Here is a 15,846-nt window from a genome sequence, read left to right as displayed (position 1 = left end):
GAAGTATTTACAAGATGTTAAGTATCATGAAAAAAATAAAGAAGGTATTAAGTTGCTGTGAAAAGAGTAAAGGCGGATTGGGAGTGTGGGGCTGAGAAACATTCCTCGTTGCCGTTTTAAATAGTGTGGTTGTGATGGACTTTACTGAGGAAAGGAAACATGCTTCAGGTGAAAGGAACAGTTGGTGTAAAGGCCCTGAGCAAGAAGTGTGCTTGGGATGTGCAAGAAACATCCAGGAGGCCGACATGGATGGAGTTGATGAGTAAACAGCAGAGCACATGGAGAGAAGATGCAGGGCTTTACAGACTGTTTTAAGGTACTTTTGACTTGGAGTGATAAGGGGGCCATTGGGAAATTTGAGCAGAGAAGTGACTTGAGCTGATTTTCTTCTTAAAAAGAATCATTCCAGTATAGTGTTGACAGTAGACTATAGATGGCAATGGTGGAAGTTAAGACCAGGTAAGAAGGTACTGCAGTAGTCCAAGAGAAAAGTTATGGTGGCTCAGATCTGGGTGAGTGCAGTGGAAGTGATGACACTTAATAGTGGATCCTGAAAATATTTTGAGGTTAGGGCCAGTCGGATTCCCTGACAAATTGGATATGATGTATGAAAGAAGCAAGGAGTTAAGATGACTCTCAAAATTTTGGCCTGAGCAACTGGAAGGGTGGAGTTGCCATCCACTGAGACGAGAAAGATTATAGATAGGGTAGGTTTGGGGATAAGAGTAGAAGTTCAGTTTTAGAACCAGTAAAGTTTGGGATGTCTATTAGATAATCAAGTGATGATACCAAATAGGCAGTTGGATATATTTGTGAATCTACGGTTCAGAAGATAGGTGAACGTGGATCCATCAGCATGTAGATGGTATTTAAATCCATGATACCAAATTGTGTTAAAGCCTTGAGATTGGATGAGATCACCAAGGGAGTGAATATACATAGAGTGGAGCGTGACCAAGGAATAAACTGTGGAACATCCCCAATCAGGAGCTGGGGAAAAAAAGGAGGAACCAGCAAAGGAGACTAAAAAGGAGCAAACAAGAAGGTAGGAGCAAAACCAAGAGAATGCTGGATCCTGGAAGCCAAGTGAGGCAAGAATATCACCGAAGGAACCATCATTTGTGCCAGTTGCTGCTGATTGGTTAAGTGAGATGGGTGCAAAAAATCAAGCATTGGAATTGGCATTGTGGCGATCATTGTTGACCTCTACAAGAGCAAACCTAATGGAAGTAGGTTCCAGAGAAAATGGGAGAAGAATTTGAGGCAATGATTGTAGATAACTCTGGGCTGTATATAGAAAAAGTTAAGACATGGCTCCTGGACCTAGGAATTTATAATTTGTTTGGGGGCAATGGGAATAAACACATTTTAAAAACAACCATCCAGAGTACACGTCTATATAGTGCTAAATTCGATGTGACATTACAATTGATGCAGGAGGTGTAAGTAGGTGGTCAGCTGGAGTATTGTGATAAAAAAGAATATTCTGAGAAGTTTGAGAAGTAGCTATTAGGGAAACATCTGAAGACACTTGCAGAGCTTCTCAAAGTATGCCCAGGGGACCACCTTATCAGAATCTTCTGGGGTTCTTCTTAATTATGCAGGTTTCTGGAAATGTGAGCTAACTACCGAATCCCCCTGTATCTTTGGGGATAGGACTCTGGATTCTGCATATTTAACAAGCTCCCCAGGTGACTTTTATATACAATAGACTTTGTGAACTGCTAGTCTAAAGATTTTATTGCGTAGCTTATATTCTTGATTAATGAGATCTCCAGAACACTAGATGTAGGTGAAAAAAAGGCATGTTGAATGTGTGAAAAACCCACGCTTAACATATACACTTATAAATTGACGTAGGTTATAAGAAGTTAAATTTACAGTAATATTTCTTTGCCTGAAGTTAGACCTTCCTTAGTTGTTGCAGTGATATTTTGGCTATCTGAAAAGTTACAGTTTTGTGTGTGTGAGACAGGGGCTATCAAATCTCTTTGTTACTTATAAATCCAATTATGTACCAGAGAAGATGGTTGGCAAGGCATAGCTTCCTCCCACACTATATGAGGTCTGTCTGAAGCCAGGGAACTACATGTCGAGAAAACAGAGCCATGGAGACCTGGCGGCTTTGCTCAGGCTGTTCTGAGGCGAGTCTTCCAAACTGCTGCACACTGTCTCACATGGGTCCTCAAGCCTAGGAATCTTGGTGCCATCCTTTTTCAGCTCTGATTCTTGTCCAGTCTGAGAAAGGGGCAGAGAAAAGCACTTTTTGCCTCTGCAAATCAGAAATACTTGGTTTATTTTTTAATCACTGTGAACACAAGGAAAGAATGATTTTCAGCATAGGAGACCCTGCAAAGGAAGACTTTTCTGCTTAGAGTTGTGACAGAGGACATGGTTTTTTCTCCTGTGTACTTCCTTGGGGTAATGATTTTAATTATCAAAGACCTCTCCAAGGGTTTATTGTTTGTTACAAAGTCCACCTTTCACTAGCTGATATCTGCAGACATGCTTCTGCTAACAGATTATAAATCAATTTCTTCAGTGACCAGGCAATCAACTTTGGTAACTTTTAATTCTATAATTTCATCCTATCTTTAGCCTACTAGACTATTCTATTAATGCATAGAATTCTGAATGCAAATACCAATAGTACAGATATCATAACAATTTTCCATGAACATTTATTAAATACTTATAATGTAAAAAGTGTTATATTAGATCATGGTTAATAAGGCAGTCTTTGGCCTTGGAAAACAGACTTGTAATGGCTTACAATACGAGTGATAAACATTATTAAAAAAAAAAAAAGGTGGGTCTGTCATAGGTGTTATAGCATTTGAAAAGGAAAAGTTAATTTTTCTCTTGAAGGAAGTTGGGGGGATGCTGGGGAGCTGGAGGAGTGAGTCACAGAGGAGAGGCTGTGGGCTGGAAGACAGAAAAGTAGAAGGGCATGAGACGGTGAGTGGTGAATGGGAGTGATGGCCCCAGATACTGGCAGAGCCCAGGATTGCCCAGGCAGCAGGGCTAGGTGCTTGCTCTTCTTTCCAACATGATTATTGTGATTGGTGACTAGCTTTGTCATTGGAGAGCAACCAGTTCGTGCAGCTGGTTTGAGCAGTGTGTTTATAAGGTTTGTTTTAGGTTCATTTTCCCAATGTGTTACCCAGAACACGTAAAGAATCAGAGATATTTTAATATACTGAGACAGTTCCTCTGCATTTAGATTTAGAACCTTAATTAGAAAATGGTTGAATTCTTTCACTTTGGACAGTTTATGCCTATTATATTAAAGCCACATCATATCTTTTGCAGACTTTTAAAAACATAATACGTGGAAGATTTCCTGTATAACTCTGTAACTCTCATTTCTCTTCCATTTAGGTATGGCTCAGAAAGCAATATACTCCGTTTTTTTGCAAAACTAGACACAGAAAAATACACTGACTTGGACAGGATATTTGTTATTTCATATTATCTCGCTGATGACACCATTTCAGTGTTCGAACCTATAGAGAATAATTCAGGTAAGAGATATAGTTCTCATAGTATTTTCTTGAGAACATTTAAGTGTCTTCATGTTGAAAATTAGGGAACATGATCTGATTTTGTAGCCTAGATTATGTACAATAGAGGCATTAAAAAAAAAAAAAAACCCTGAACAATATAGTGTTTTTTTTTTTTTTTCTTCAAATCTCTTAAATGGGAACCTAAACATTTAAAATGATAAAGGTGGAACAGTTTTGGTTGGCTTTAGGCTGGGGTACCTGGAGTTACTTCCTTTTTGCCACTATCCCTACTTCCTCTGTGGCCTCTGAAGCACCTCTATGGAATCCGATGGCTTCAAAATCATGGTCTAGGTACCACTGGTTCTACTTGCAGCCAGCAAGCCAAGAGGAAGTCTGTATTCTTGATAGTCCTACTTAAAAATTTTTGTTTGGCTGTGAGACAAAAATCCCAGATACACAAATTCAATCTTCAGGGTCCATCTTTATCTGGCCCTTCTGTCTGTTGAGGTTGTTGCCAAGGTTCCAGCACTCAGGCCCACAGAATGCCTCTCTGCAATATGCTGGTACCACGGCCATCGCTGAGGAGAGCCATTGACTTACCTAATCATGGCACTGTAGGATCCTGTTCTTTGTCTTGACATGTTTAAAACTTTTATCTATGCTGAAGACATACATTTGGGCAGAATAATCAGTGATGTGCTGGTTAACTGGCTCTTTGAAAATATTTTAAAAGCCCTGATTTATACTGTTTGCCAGTTTCCATGGTGTGAATACCCCAACCATGGCCAATTTCAAGCAGCCAAGAGTTTAAAAACTGGCTTGCGAAATCTCTGAAAATTCAACTGTCAGCTCCTTTGAGCTGGTATAAGCTACTTAGCACACCAGTGAGTAATGAATAACTTCTATAACTAAGGCTCTACGGTGATTTCAATAATGGATCAAATCTTAAAATATGAAATTGCATAGGGATGAATATAAGTCATGCTCTTACAGGTCAAAAATCAACTCTAATACATTTAGAATGGGGAAGATGTGGCCAAACAAGTTGCAGCATGTGTGAAACAGAAGGGAAAAAAAGATTTAAGGGGACTCCCATAGTTATCTTTGAAAACTTAAGTAATCTCCTTTACAGAAGTAGGGCATTTGCTACTTAATCTGCATATCAGAGTAAGTATAAGACATCATCTGGGACAAATAGGTGGAAATAAGCACAAGTGAGGAATTTTCTAACTGCTACTGTTCAAACACACTCTAAAGATGAGTATCTTCCTGATGTTCCACTCTCCCATTATGCTACTGGGCATATATAGGAGGTTTTTGCCAAGTGTTTACTGGACTGGAAAGAGAGTAGAGAGAGAGAAGAAAAGGCTAGAATTCCATGCCATTTTTTCTTTTTCTTTTTTTTTTTTTGAGATGGAATCTCGGTATGCTGCTGAGGCTGGTCTTGAACTCCTAGCCTCAAGCTATCCTCCTGCCTCAGCCTCTCTAGTTGCTGTGACTGCAGGCATATTCCACCCTGCCCAGCTTTGCTTTTTGTCTTGAACACCTTCACCTAGGAAGTCTTATTTATTTGCTTACTCCCTTATTCCTCCCTTAAGTTCGAAAATAACAGGCAATATGAGTTCACAGGTAACTTATATGGTGGTCTGTGCTTGAAGATAAAGTAACTCTGAAGTCAAGTCAGATGCTTCTTTCAAGAATAAAGACTGCTCATAAACTTATTTTTCTATAGGAGTTACTGGTGGAATGTTCTTGAAAAGAAGTCGCGTTAAGAAGCCTGGACAACCAGTCTTTAAAAGTGAACTGTCTGAATATTTCAAGGCCGAGGAGTTCTACGTTGGAGTCACAGTGAATGTGAATGGTTACCTGTTTCGTTTGCTCAATGCTGATGAGTATACGTTAAAATACATGGAGCAGAATGTAGATAAGGTGAATTAACTTTATATAATTCTTGACTTGCCTCTCAGCCCTCTGCAGTCTGTGTTTTTCTTTCTCTAGGGCCTTTTTCTTCTTCATCTTGCCACCAGTTTTACATTGTGCATTCACACATGTGGGCATGAATAATGGATCTGTGTGACTTGGCCACACATCCCATCACAGAGGCCAGGTCCTTGTCTACTCTGTTTACATGCTGGGTTCTCCTCTGCCCAGCATCACAGATTCCAGGCACAGGCAGGAGGCAGGGCCAGGGTTGAATCAAGTTTCCTGGGTTTTCTGCTGACACTAACAATGTTTTCAGAAAGAAATTCAACGACTATAGGAAAGGAAGAAAATCTGGTGCCACACACTGTGCCGTCCCAGTTAATTGGCACCGGCCAACAGAGAAGGCCAAGACCTGAACAAACAGAAATCTCAAGGGAACTGAATAGTTGCTGGGGTTGCACCTTCCCATAGCGGTAGCCACCTGAGGCCTAAATAAGGATTTAATGATAAATTGGCAACAGTGAGGTCAAATAGTATTTTGTTTTGTTTTTTTTTTTTAAAACAAGATGGCAGATGGGTACTGTTACTGCAAGTGCTATTAAGGCAGTGCTGTTCAGTAAAAATAACATATTGATAAAATCTTGATTTTACATGTGGACTAGTTCAGTGTGCAAACATATATATTTGGGAAGCATTGCCTAATATGGAAAAATCTGTCTGGAAAATTTTATTTTAAAAGTTTTCCTTTAAATGATAATATTTATGTACCATTTATATACATACAGTGCCAATTTTGTCACCTTTGTAGATAAAATGCCCGGGGTTAAGTTGCTAAGATCGATGTCTCTGTGTATATCACATCGTTCGTATCAGTTTGGTATGATATGACTATATCACATCATTCATATCAGTTTGGGTCCTCTGAGAAGCAGATGCTAAAACAGAACAAGAAGTGTGAGAAATGTCATGGGGGAAATTTCTAAGAAGGATAAAGGGGGAGGGGCCAGGAGTGGGCAGGAGGGACCTTCAGACCGGGAGGCAGGTTGAACCCCTGTGGAAAGAGAGAGAAAGGAAGGAGGGGTGTGTAGGGAGAGCCTCAGCCGACAGTGCAGCTCTGGGAAAGTCTCAACCAGGCTGAAGGGCAGCCCCAGAGCACAGACTGCCTATTAGAGAGGTCCCCTGTCAGGCAGGAATGGCCTGGCTCTAGTCCCCCTGCTGTGCTTTGTGTCATTGGGCAGGAACAGCCTGGGGAGAGGGTGGCCCCAGCAGTGACATTGCCTGTGAACTCTGTGAATCTGGAAGGTATGGCAGCTGGAGCCTGTCAGCCAACAGTGCTCTTCTCTCCAGGATCTCTCTTGACAGGCGGCCTGAGAAGTGCCCTCCATGGCTGCCACACCGTCTCTTCATTTGTAGTCTTAGGGATTCAGGTTATCATAAAACCATGAACCCATAGCTATACGAAAACACTGTATGTATCTAGACGAGAAACTCAGTCATTGAGAGCTTAGATTTCTGGAGACCAGCAGGCCTGGCTTGGGAACCTGACTCCACATTAATAGCTGAGGGACCTTACATATGTAGTTTTCCTGAGCTTCAGTTTCTTCATCTTTGGAATTGGAGGAACAGCAGTGCCTGTTTCGTAGAATTGCTATGAAGATTAGATGTGATAATATGTATGACGTGCTGAAATAGCCATGAGGCCCATGGTAAGCTCAATCAGTACTGCTATTGTAAATTAGAGTTCTTTTTCCAAACAGACGGTGAACGTATACCTTAATGTAAAATATATATGTAGCATAAATGTAAGATATAAAGGGTTTTTTTTTTTTTTTTTTTTTTTTTTTTTTTACCTATGGGGACAGTAAAAGCAGGGTAGGATGTTATCTGGTGTCAGTATCCCAAGTGAAAACTGTATTATTTTAAAACTACCCTTAACAAAGACATTCTAAGCAGAGAAAGATTGCTATACTATTTAATATCAGCCTGAGGAATCTTTTCAAAAGAGCTAATAGATCCTGTCATGGAAATAGATGAAAGGAAATGAAAAAACGTGGGAGGGGTAGGGATCTGTGAAAGGTGAATGATCCAAACCACCTGGATCATTCTCTGGTGGGAGAGAAGGATCTTTATACTAAACTGCCATCAATGTTTTTATTTTAAAATTTCCTCTTCTCATTTTTGATCTCTTAGCCATAATTATTTATGACCTTATGTTTAACTGGTTGCAAGAAGTATTCTTACCGAGTAAAAAAGCTAGTTACAGGGCAGGAGACAGGAACACTGGACAGCCCGGAGAATGAATGTGCGAGGGCTACCGTGCCTGCCTGGATCTTTGATATTCAGTCTTGCCCTCATTAGTGTGTTGCCTAATGAACAACAGTTCTGGGGGTTGGGGCCCATTCTAAAGATCTAGAGAAAATAGAGGTCTACTTATCCAGTTTTGAATCCCCATTTTTTCCATTAGGATCTCCCAACATATTGGGCCAATATCCAAGGATTATAGGGAGGAAGCTGAGACAGAAGCAGGAGTTGTTTTCTGATCTGTGGCCTGCTGTTCCTTAAGCTCATTTCTCTCAGAGCTGGGGCCTATGCTGATGGTGAACTGTCATCCAGAAGCTTTAACTGAGGAGATGCAAAGCTAGTATGCCTTCTCGGTGTTGGTATCTTTGCAAAGACAAACCCGCTAACTTCATGTCCACAGTGTGAAGTCCCTTTGCTGGCCATCAGAAAGATTGGGCTCCTGAAGTGTTAGGAATATTTCAATATGTTTTTCCTTTCATTTCCCCCTCACAGTATCCTTTCAGTGACTTCGAACGTAGCCTGCAAAAGGTGAAGCAAGAAGAATCAAGATCCAGAGAGCTCAAGCAGGTATTTAGAGCTGCTGACTGTAAGCACACAAAGATGGTGGATTATAATACATTCAGGTAAGCCATGTTCTGCTAATAATAATCTGTTTTCCCCTCAAGATTGTCCAAAGAACAGAAAGAATTCTTTCTTTCCTAATTAGTTAACTATTTTCTATTGGGAATTGGCATCTCTTTGAGTTTGTATTACTCTGTGGTCAAGTTTTGGCCACTAATACTCTAGTAAATGTTATGAATTTACATATAAAAGGGGTTTGTACATCGGAACAGAGGGGCAAAAGCATAGAAAATCAGCTGGTCACATTGTCTCATGAATCATGGGGTTGAAGGATCAGCAGAATGCCGGGAATGGTGCAACTGAGTGACAAAGACAAAAAACTCAGCTAAGAGCACCTCCTCTCACCCAAATCTGGGGGACAAAGGAGGGACATCTCCAGCAATGTGATAAAGTTGGAAAATAGTAAAAATGTTACCGATTATCAGAGCAAAGGTGATATGTATGCACCTGTGTGTACTTGTGCTTATGCATGTGTATTCTAAAAGACATGAAAATATAGGAATCGAGGGAAAAATACATGACAGTAGTTGGAAATATTATAACAAATCATGATCAAGATTTTCTCTAAGGTGAAGCTGAATTCTGGGACTATCCAGTGGCTGACCTAGGCAAATTTCCAAACAGCAGAAACACAGGGAAATTTAAATCCAGGGTCTCGTACAATTGTGAGACTTCTTAGCCTGAAAACAAAGTGAATGGAGCGTTTAGGAGAGTAAATTAAATCATGGTTGGAGGACAAAAGGCACTTTCTCTTTAGGCTGAGAATTCTGGCTCCTGACAACGATAGTGGCTGAAAGCTATATAGTAAACTCCATTTGATGCAGTCAAGATGTGGGCTGAGAAATGAGGAAGTGAGCCCGGGAGAGGGTAGCAGGGAGGTCTTTCCAACTTTGTGTCTGCAGTCGCCTCTTGCATCACTACCTGGTGGCCCAGAGCCCACCATTAGGCCCAGAGTGTCCCAAGAGCTCATTTGTTGTTTTAACAAAGCTCTTTTGTGTCTCCAAAATGCTCTTTTGAGAGAAGCAGTCAGAGGACATATTTTTATTGTTTAGAATTCCCAACCTTCTGGGATCAATAAGAATTTATAGTTCTTTGTTATTGTTCATAGTCACATACACATGTTCGTAGTGTTTTGGAAAATAAATGGAGACAGTAAAGAGCAGAGACAATTACTCAGGCCATGGGCTAATGGAAAGCAGTGGAGGAGAAAACAAGAAATTTCCATCAGAAATGAGGGAGTGGTTTCGTTTTATTATTTGTGTCCTTTTACAAAAGCATCCATTTTCCCAACACTCGCAAAGTCTATTGGAAACACTTTAGTGAGTTTATAGGGCTTTTTGGGAAGCACTTAGGCCAGGCAGTCAATCCAAGGAGGAAAAGTTGCTTTGCAGATGGTGGCCTGACCCTAATTCTGGGTGGGATAAAGGACCACTACACTGTGATTGGAGGGGTAGCCTCAAGGAGCTGCATGCTGAAAAAAAAGGAGCTCCTGGTCCCAGAAATTCCTTAAAATGAAAGTCAGATCAGATTACGCCTCGCTTGAAAAATCCTTCAGTGACTTGCCATTGTCCTCACAATAAGATCCAAACATTTGACTGCAGCCAGCAAGGCCTTGAGTGATGTGAGTCTGTTTGTATTTCCAGTGTCACCACCTCTTTTTCTCCAGTTCTGTCTTTTGGCCTCATTGACTGTCTTTCAGTTTCTCAAACACATCAAGCTCTTTCCTGCCTCTGAGCATATGCACACCCAGTTCCCTCTGCCTGGAATGCCCTCACCAGCGTCCTCTGCATGGCAAACTCTGGGACTGATTTCAAATGTCAGCTCCCAGAGGGGCTTTCATTCACTCACCATCCTATGTAAAGTAGATCATCTGCTGTGATCTACTTTAGCACATCTTGCATTTATTTCATTTAGAGATCTGTTTAGTTGGGAGTGAGGTGTCTGTGTATGCTGTGTGTGTCTTCCATTTGAATATGAGCTTTCTGAGGGCAGGGAGCTCAATGGTCTTGTTCCCTGTGGCATCCCCTACTGCTGGAGTCAATACATATATATATATATATATAGTTACCAAATGAAATAATCAATCACTGGAGTTGTTCTTGGGGGTTCTAGTTTGGAGGTGATGGCATGGCCTCCAAATGAGAGCATAGACCAAGAGTCTAGATGTAGTGATTTATATGACATGCTTGGTGCCGGGTGCTGAGCCCTCTGTCTTTGGAACTCCTCATTCGTGCTTGGCTCACAAGTGTGGGTCCCTGCACGTTGTCTTCAGCCCTCTCTTTTGCTTCTCAAACTCTTTCCTGAGCAAAGAAAAAAGAACTAAGTAGCCCGTGTCTATCACATCATACCCTAATTCAATTCTTTGCTCAGTGCTTTTACTAGCTAATATTTTCCTTCCTTTACATATGTGGGTGTGTGTGTGTGTGTGTGTGTGTGTGTGTGTGTGTGTGTATGTGTATGTGTATGTGTATGTGTATTCTGGCTCTCCTCACCAGAATGTAACCTCTTTGAGGGTAGGAACCTTCTCTTTCTTGTTTTCTGCTTTAGCCTTATGACTTAACACAATGTCTGGCAAACAGTAGTGTTAATAAATACTGGTTAAATGGATACATTTTATCTAGCCCTCACTGCTTTGGCTCTGACCTGCAGGCTGATTGTCTCTATGCTGGTTCCTCAAGCCCAGACCTTTCTCCTGAACTATAAACCTGGAAATATGAATACCTCGGGGACATATCCCTCTTGCATATCTTTTAGGCATCCCCAAAAAAACTTTCCCTAACTTGATCTCATTTTCTTCTTTCATAAAGTTGCAGCTAGGGGACTGTATCCTGATAAAGGCCATCATGGGCATTCCCAAGAGCCCGGACCAGGGATTGGCTTTGTGTCTCCCCTCTCTCCTCTCACGACCTCTCCCACTCACCCTTTGAAATTGTACATCTTGAACTACCCCTAGAAACTTTCCTTTCTTTCCATCCCCAGCTTCATGGTTGCAGTTCAGCTTTTCATCACTGTTTACTTGGACCATCTGCAAAGCAGTATAACTGGTCTCATTTTCTTAACTCTCATCTTCCAAAGTTTTGCCAGAGTAACCTTCCTAAACTCTGATCAGATCATTCCTCTGCTCTTAACCTTGCATCAGTGTATCACGTGACTTTGCCCACCTCTCTCCCCATGTTTCCATTTCACTCGAAGAATACTTTTGTAGAAGCCACCATTTATTGAGCACTTACTGGGGGCCAAGCACTGTGCTAAACGCTTTACACCTATTGTCCACGGGTAGCCTCCTGTCGAGTTGTTACTTGTTTGCTTCCCCGCCTCCACATCAGCTCCTGCCAAGTGCAATAGATGTTTGCTGAATAATTTAATGAATGATCCTATTTCTAAAGGAATGTTCAGTCTAAAGCTTGCATCAATCAAGTAAATAATTGATTACCTTGTACCAGGGAAGGGCCATCTGGCTCTCACTTAGGGAAGTAAAGAGAAGCTAGGCCTGATCTTCACTAGCCAAGTGACTTGGGCAACTCACTTCACCTACCTGCATCTCACTCTTTTGTTCATATATTGGTCTCTGAGGTCCCTTCTAGGCTCTGACAACTGGAAACTCTGAAAATGTAAGTTTATAATATTTTTGTAAAATACTCTCTTTTCAAATTTGTGCATTGAGATGGTAGAGAACAACAGAGGCAGGCAAAGGCAGGATTGCAGCATAGGCCTATGGACCTGGTCCCTGTGGCCCTGACTCTCTCCTGCTTAGAAACCTGGCACTCTCATCATATATCTGGGGCTTCAGGGCCCAGATCTGCTGCTCTGGGCAGTGGTCCAAGCCCCCGGCATTGCCCTTCTTCTCAGAGACGTGCGTCTCCTCTCAGGAAAACCTTGAGGATAGGAGCTAATAAACTACCTCTGTATAAGGTGCCATGGTTGATAATGGACTCATGTGCGGACCTCCCAGAGATATTTGCCTCAGAACACACCTGATGGAATGCGGGAACAGGCATCCATCAGGAAACAGAAGTAGGGATTTTTTTTTTTTTAATGTTTTATTTGGGTAGGGAACATCTCTCTTTTGCCTTGTGGGAGTTCACTTCTGCTTCTGTTTCATTGATCCTCTCTAGGATCTTTTTGGCATGGTCTATCAGATTTGCCTGCTGATCCTTATCCAAGAGAGTACAGAGAACCTTTCTCAGAGCCTTGAGATAAATATCTGGTGGCAGTGGTGGGCAGATTTTAGCAGGGAGCAGGGCAGGGACTAAGCTTGGCAGGCCTACTATTTCAGGTAGTTGGGAACATGGGCAGGGTGGAGCTTCCCACTGAGGGCCCTGGACTCTGAACCACAAGCAGCAGCAGTAGCAGCACTGAGAGCTCAATGCCAAGGAAGATGTGGTCAGCCCATCTCTCTGGTCACCTCCCCGAGCCTTGATCTACCCATCAGAGACAACACCTGGCCCCATGTAGCCAGTGTGTATTTGGTTAGCTGTGTGCTTATCGCTTCTCCCCACCTGGGGAAGCTGTCAGAGGGCAGGGCCCATGCCTGTTTCACTCTTTTGGCTTTTCCAGATACCTCCAGAACCCAGTGTATCAGGTCTCAATGAACATAGTGAATTATTACAGGGTTCTTCTTCAGGCCCCCATTATCAATTATAGGGTTAGTAGCTCTCCTGTGAACATCCATGCAATAAATTCCTTCTAAGATTTAGAACCTCGAGGAAATTTTCTCTCTTGCAAAACTAAAATTCTTTCTAAAAGAGGTAATATAACAGAAATAGTTCTTATCACTGGTTTTGGAGTTGGCAAACACAGATCCAGCTCTTGACTCTCTTGTTTCCCAGCTTCTTGGCCTTCGGGAGGCTGCTGAATAATTTTTTCCTCTGTAAAATGGGGACAGTAATACATAGGACATAGCTGTTGTGATGAATACATTTGATACTGGTATGTAAAATTCTTATTGTAGCTGATTAGTGCACAGTGCATACTCAGAAAGTGAAAATGCTTTATCCCAATAGTTGCAAACTGGTGTCATAACAACAGTAATAGCAATCTACATCCTGTTTTTAGTATTTCAATAAGCTTTATATTTTCTCATGGTGGGGGTCATTCAAAACATTCTTTAATAAATGAGGTTGAAAGAGAAACTCTAAAAACTTGTAGGCCTTGAAGATGGAAAATAATAAGCATCATGTTGGTGGACCAAGGCATGGAAACATTAATATAATCCACCCTATTGCTGTCCTTTACTTCACAGAAGCAGATTGTAAATTTAGTGCTTAGAACATGGTAATGGTCTCATCCTGATTTATCTAGGACAATTATCTCTCCCTTTATATGGTTTTGCTCTATTTTTATTTAGACTACTCAGTGTACATTGTTATTGGTGTTTCTATTGTAAGCAGTCTAGTATTTTTTAAGGAAGCCACTAGTCCATGAATCTATATGAACAAAAGCAAAAGCAAAGACAAGTAAAATCCCAAGGCACTCAAACGTAAGTTCTTTTTTTTTTTTTTTTTTTGAGAAAGAAGTTCACTCTTGTTACCCAGGCTGGAGTGCAATGGCGCGATTTCGGCTCACCGCAACCTCCGCCTCCTGGGTTCAGGCAATTCTCCTGCCTCAGCCTCCCGAGTAGCTGGGATTACAGGCACGCGCCGCCATGCCCAGGCACGCGCCACCATGCCCAGCTGATTTTTTGTAGTTTTAGTAGAGACGGGGTTTCACCATGTTGACCAGGATGGTCTCGATCTCTTGACCTCGTGATCCACCCGCCTCGGCCTCCCAAAGTGCTGGGATTACAGGCGTGAGCCACCGCGCCTGGCTAAACGTAAGTTCTTATAATGAACCAAATAGATTCTTTGACAGTATTCATAGCCTGTCTTCAAAATGGAAATCTCAATATATATTTTTGAAAACAGCATTTTGAACCTTCCTAAAAGCGTTAAATGTAAGTAATGCGATGTTGTAGAAAGAATGCTGGCCTGGGAATCAAAAAGATGGAGACCTTTGATTTGATTCTGTCACTGGCTGCTGGTGGTGTTTGTATTGGTGAGGGCTTAGTTTTAAACAGGAATATTCTCTCTGGCTAGTAAAGCAAAAGAAAAGAATTTATTAAAAGGAGCCTGGGTAGTTCACAGTGTCTTTGGAAGGGCTGGAGAAACAGGCTTAAGGCTGAACTATAGGAACGGTGCCCAAAACAGGGCTGTAGAACTTGTCTGATGAGAAAATGACCTCTGTTACCACTGCCACCACCCATGACTCATTGCTGCACTTGCATTGCTGCCAAGAACCTGATTTTACCACAGCCATAACTACCACCACTTCTGGCAATCATCCTTTACCACCCCTGAAGGCTGAGCTCCTTTGACATCAAACATGGCCCGCCCTGAGCTGCTTTTCTTCTGTTGATTCCTTCTGAGGCACAGTCTTAAGTAAGCTCCCCTGATTGGTAGAGAGCCTGGGTCACAGGCATATTTCTAACTGCAAGGAAGTCTGGGAAATTGAGCTCTGACCTCTATGTTGGGGTGGTAGGGAACTTAATGTGGGAATTTCCCCACATTAAATAAAAACTATTTAAAAGATAGCTTTTGTAGAAAGTTTCAGTTAGACAGGATGAATAAGTTCTGGAGTTCTGGAGATCTATTGTACATCATGGTGACTATAGTGAATAATGATGTATTATATACTTGAATTGCTAAGAGAGTAGCTCTTAAATGTTCTCACCACAAAACAATAAGCGTGTGAAATGGTAGATATGTGACTTAGCTTGAGTTAATTATTTCTAAATGTATATGTATATCAAATCATCACATTATGTGCTGTAAATATAAACAATTTTTAATTGTCAATTATACTTTAATAAAGCTGGGGAAAATAAAATAAACAAAAGGTACCCTCTTCATTTGCCATGAATACTGCAGGGATACTAAATCCAAACCAACATGAGCCAAACAGGGAACACAATTGTATGTTGGCATCAGGGACTAAAGTCTTTGTAACCAAACCATGCAAAGAACCTACCTAGTGTTAGTACTTTGAAAATATTGTTTTGACTCACCAAGGAGCTAAGTAAGATGCAAAGCCCTCCTGTACACGCTGGGAATACCCTGAACCCCTCTGTGGTGACTGAGCAACTCCAAGCTTCTGGAGGAATTGGCAAAACCCAAGCTATCTGAAAGAACAAGAAGAAATTGTTGTTAATTTTTAAACTGTAAATTCTCTTAGAATTTGGTTTCTCCGAAATGAGTTATTTGCTTTGTGATGGTTGTTATTTGCTGTATCGATGATATTTGAGAAAATGAAGGATAATGTGAAATGCTGAGATGAAACTTGTAACTTTGGCTCTGCTGAGCTGCAGCTTGTAACTCTGGCTCTGCTGAACTGCTCTGGTAAAAACAGGAACTCTGTGAAAGGGACTGACCATACAACTTGACTGCCGAAGAGAGATGACAGTGCGTAATAGGCTTCTCATTTCAGAAAGCCTGTAAACGGACGTATAATAGAGAGGCTT

The 15,846-nt window shown here is 41.4% G+C and overlaps 1 protein-coding gene across 2 annotated transcripts in view; it reads left to right on the top strand.

Annotated features, from left to right (window-relative positions):
* Nucleotides 1-15,846, top strand: part of EFHC2 (EF-hand domain containing 2) — a 194,246-nt gene that overhangs the window by 100,689 nt on the left and 77,711 nt on the right. For both annotated transcript variants that reach the window (XM_032258551.1, XM_032258550.1), the window contains 3 exons: nt 3,382-3,524; nt 5,239-5,435; nt 8,223-8,353. In XM_032258551.1, coding sequence (XP_032114442.1) covers nt 3,382-3,524; nt 5,239-5,435; nt 8,223-8,353 — 471 coding nt within the window. The remainder of the gene's footprint in view (nt 1-3,381; nt 3,525-5,238; nt 5,436-8,222; nt 8,354-15,846) is intronic.

This window comes from Sapajus apella, unplaced genomic scaffold (genome assembly GCF_009761245.1).
Source record: "Sapajus apella isolate SASKATOON/1434 unplaced genomic scaffold, GSC_monkey_1.0 scaffold103, whole genome shotgun sequence".
Classification (NCBI taxonomy): Eukaryota; Metazoa; Chordata; class Mammalia; order Primates; family Cebidae; genus Sapajus; species Sapajus apella.
The sequence above is the reverse complement of the archived record's forward strand: the minus strand, read 5'-3'. Positions and strand labels throughout refer to the sequence as shown.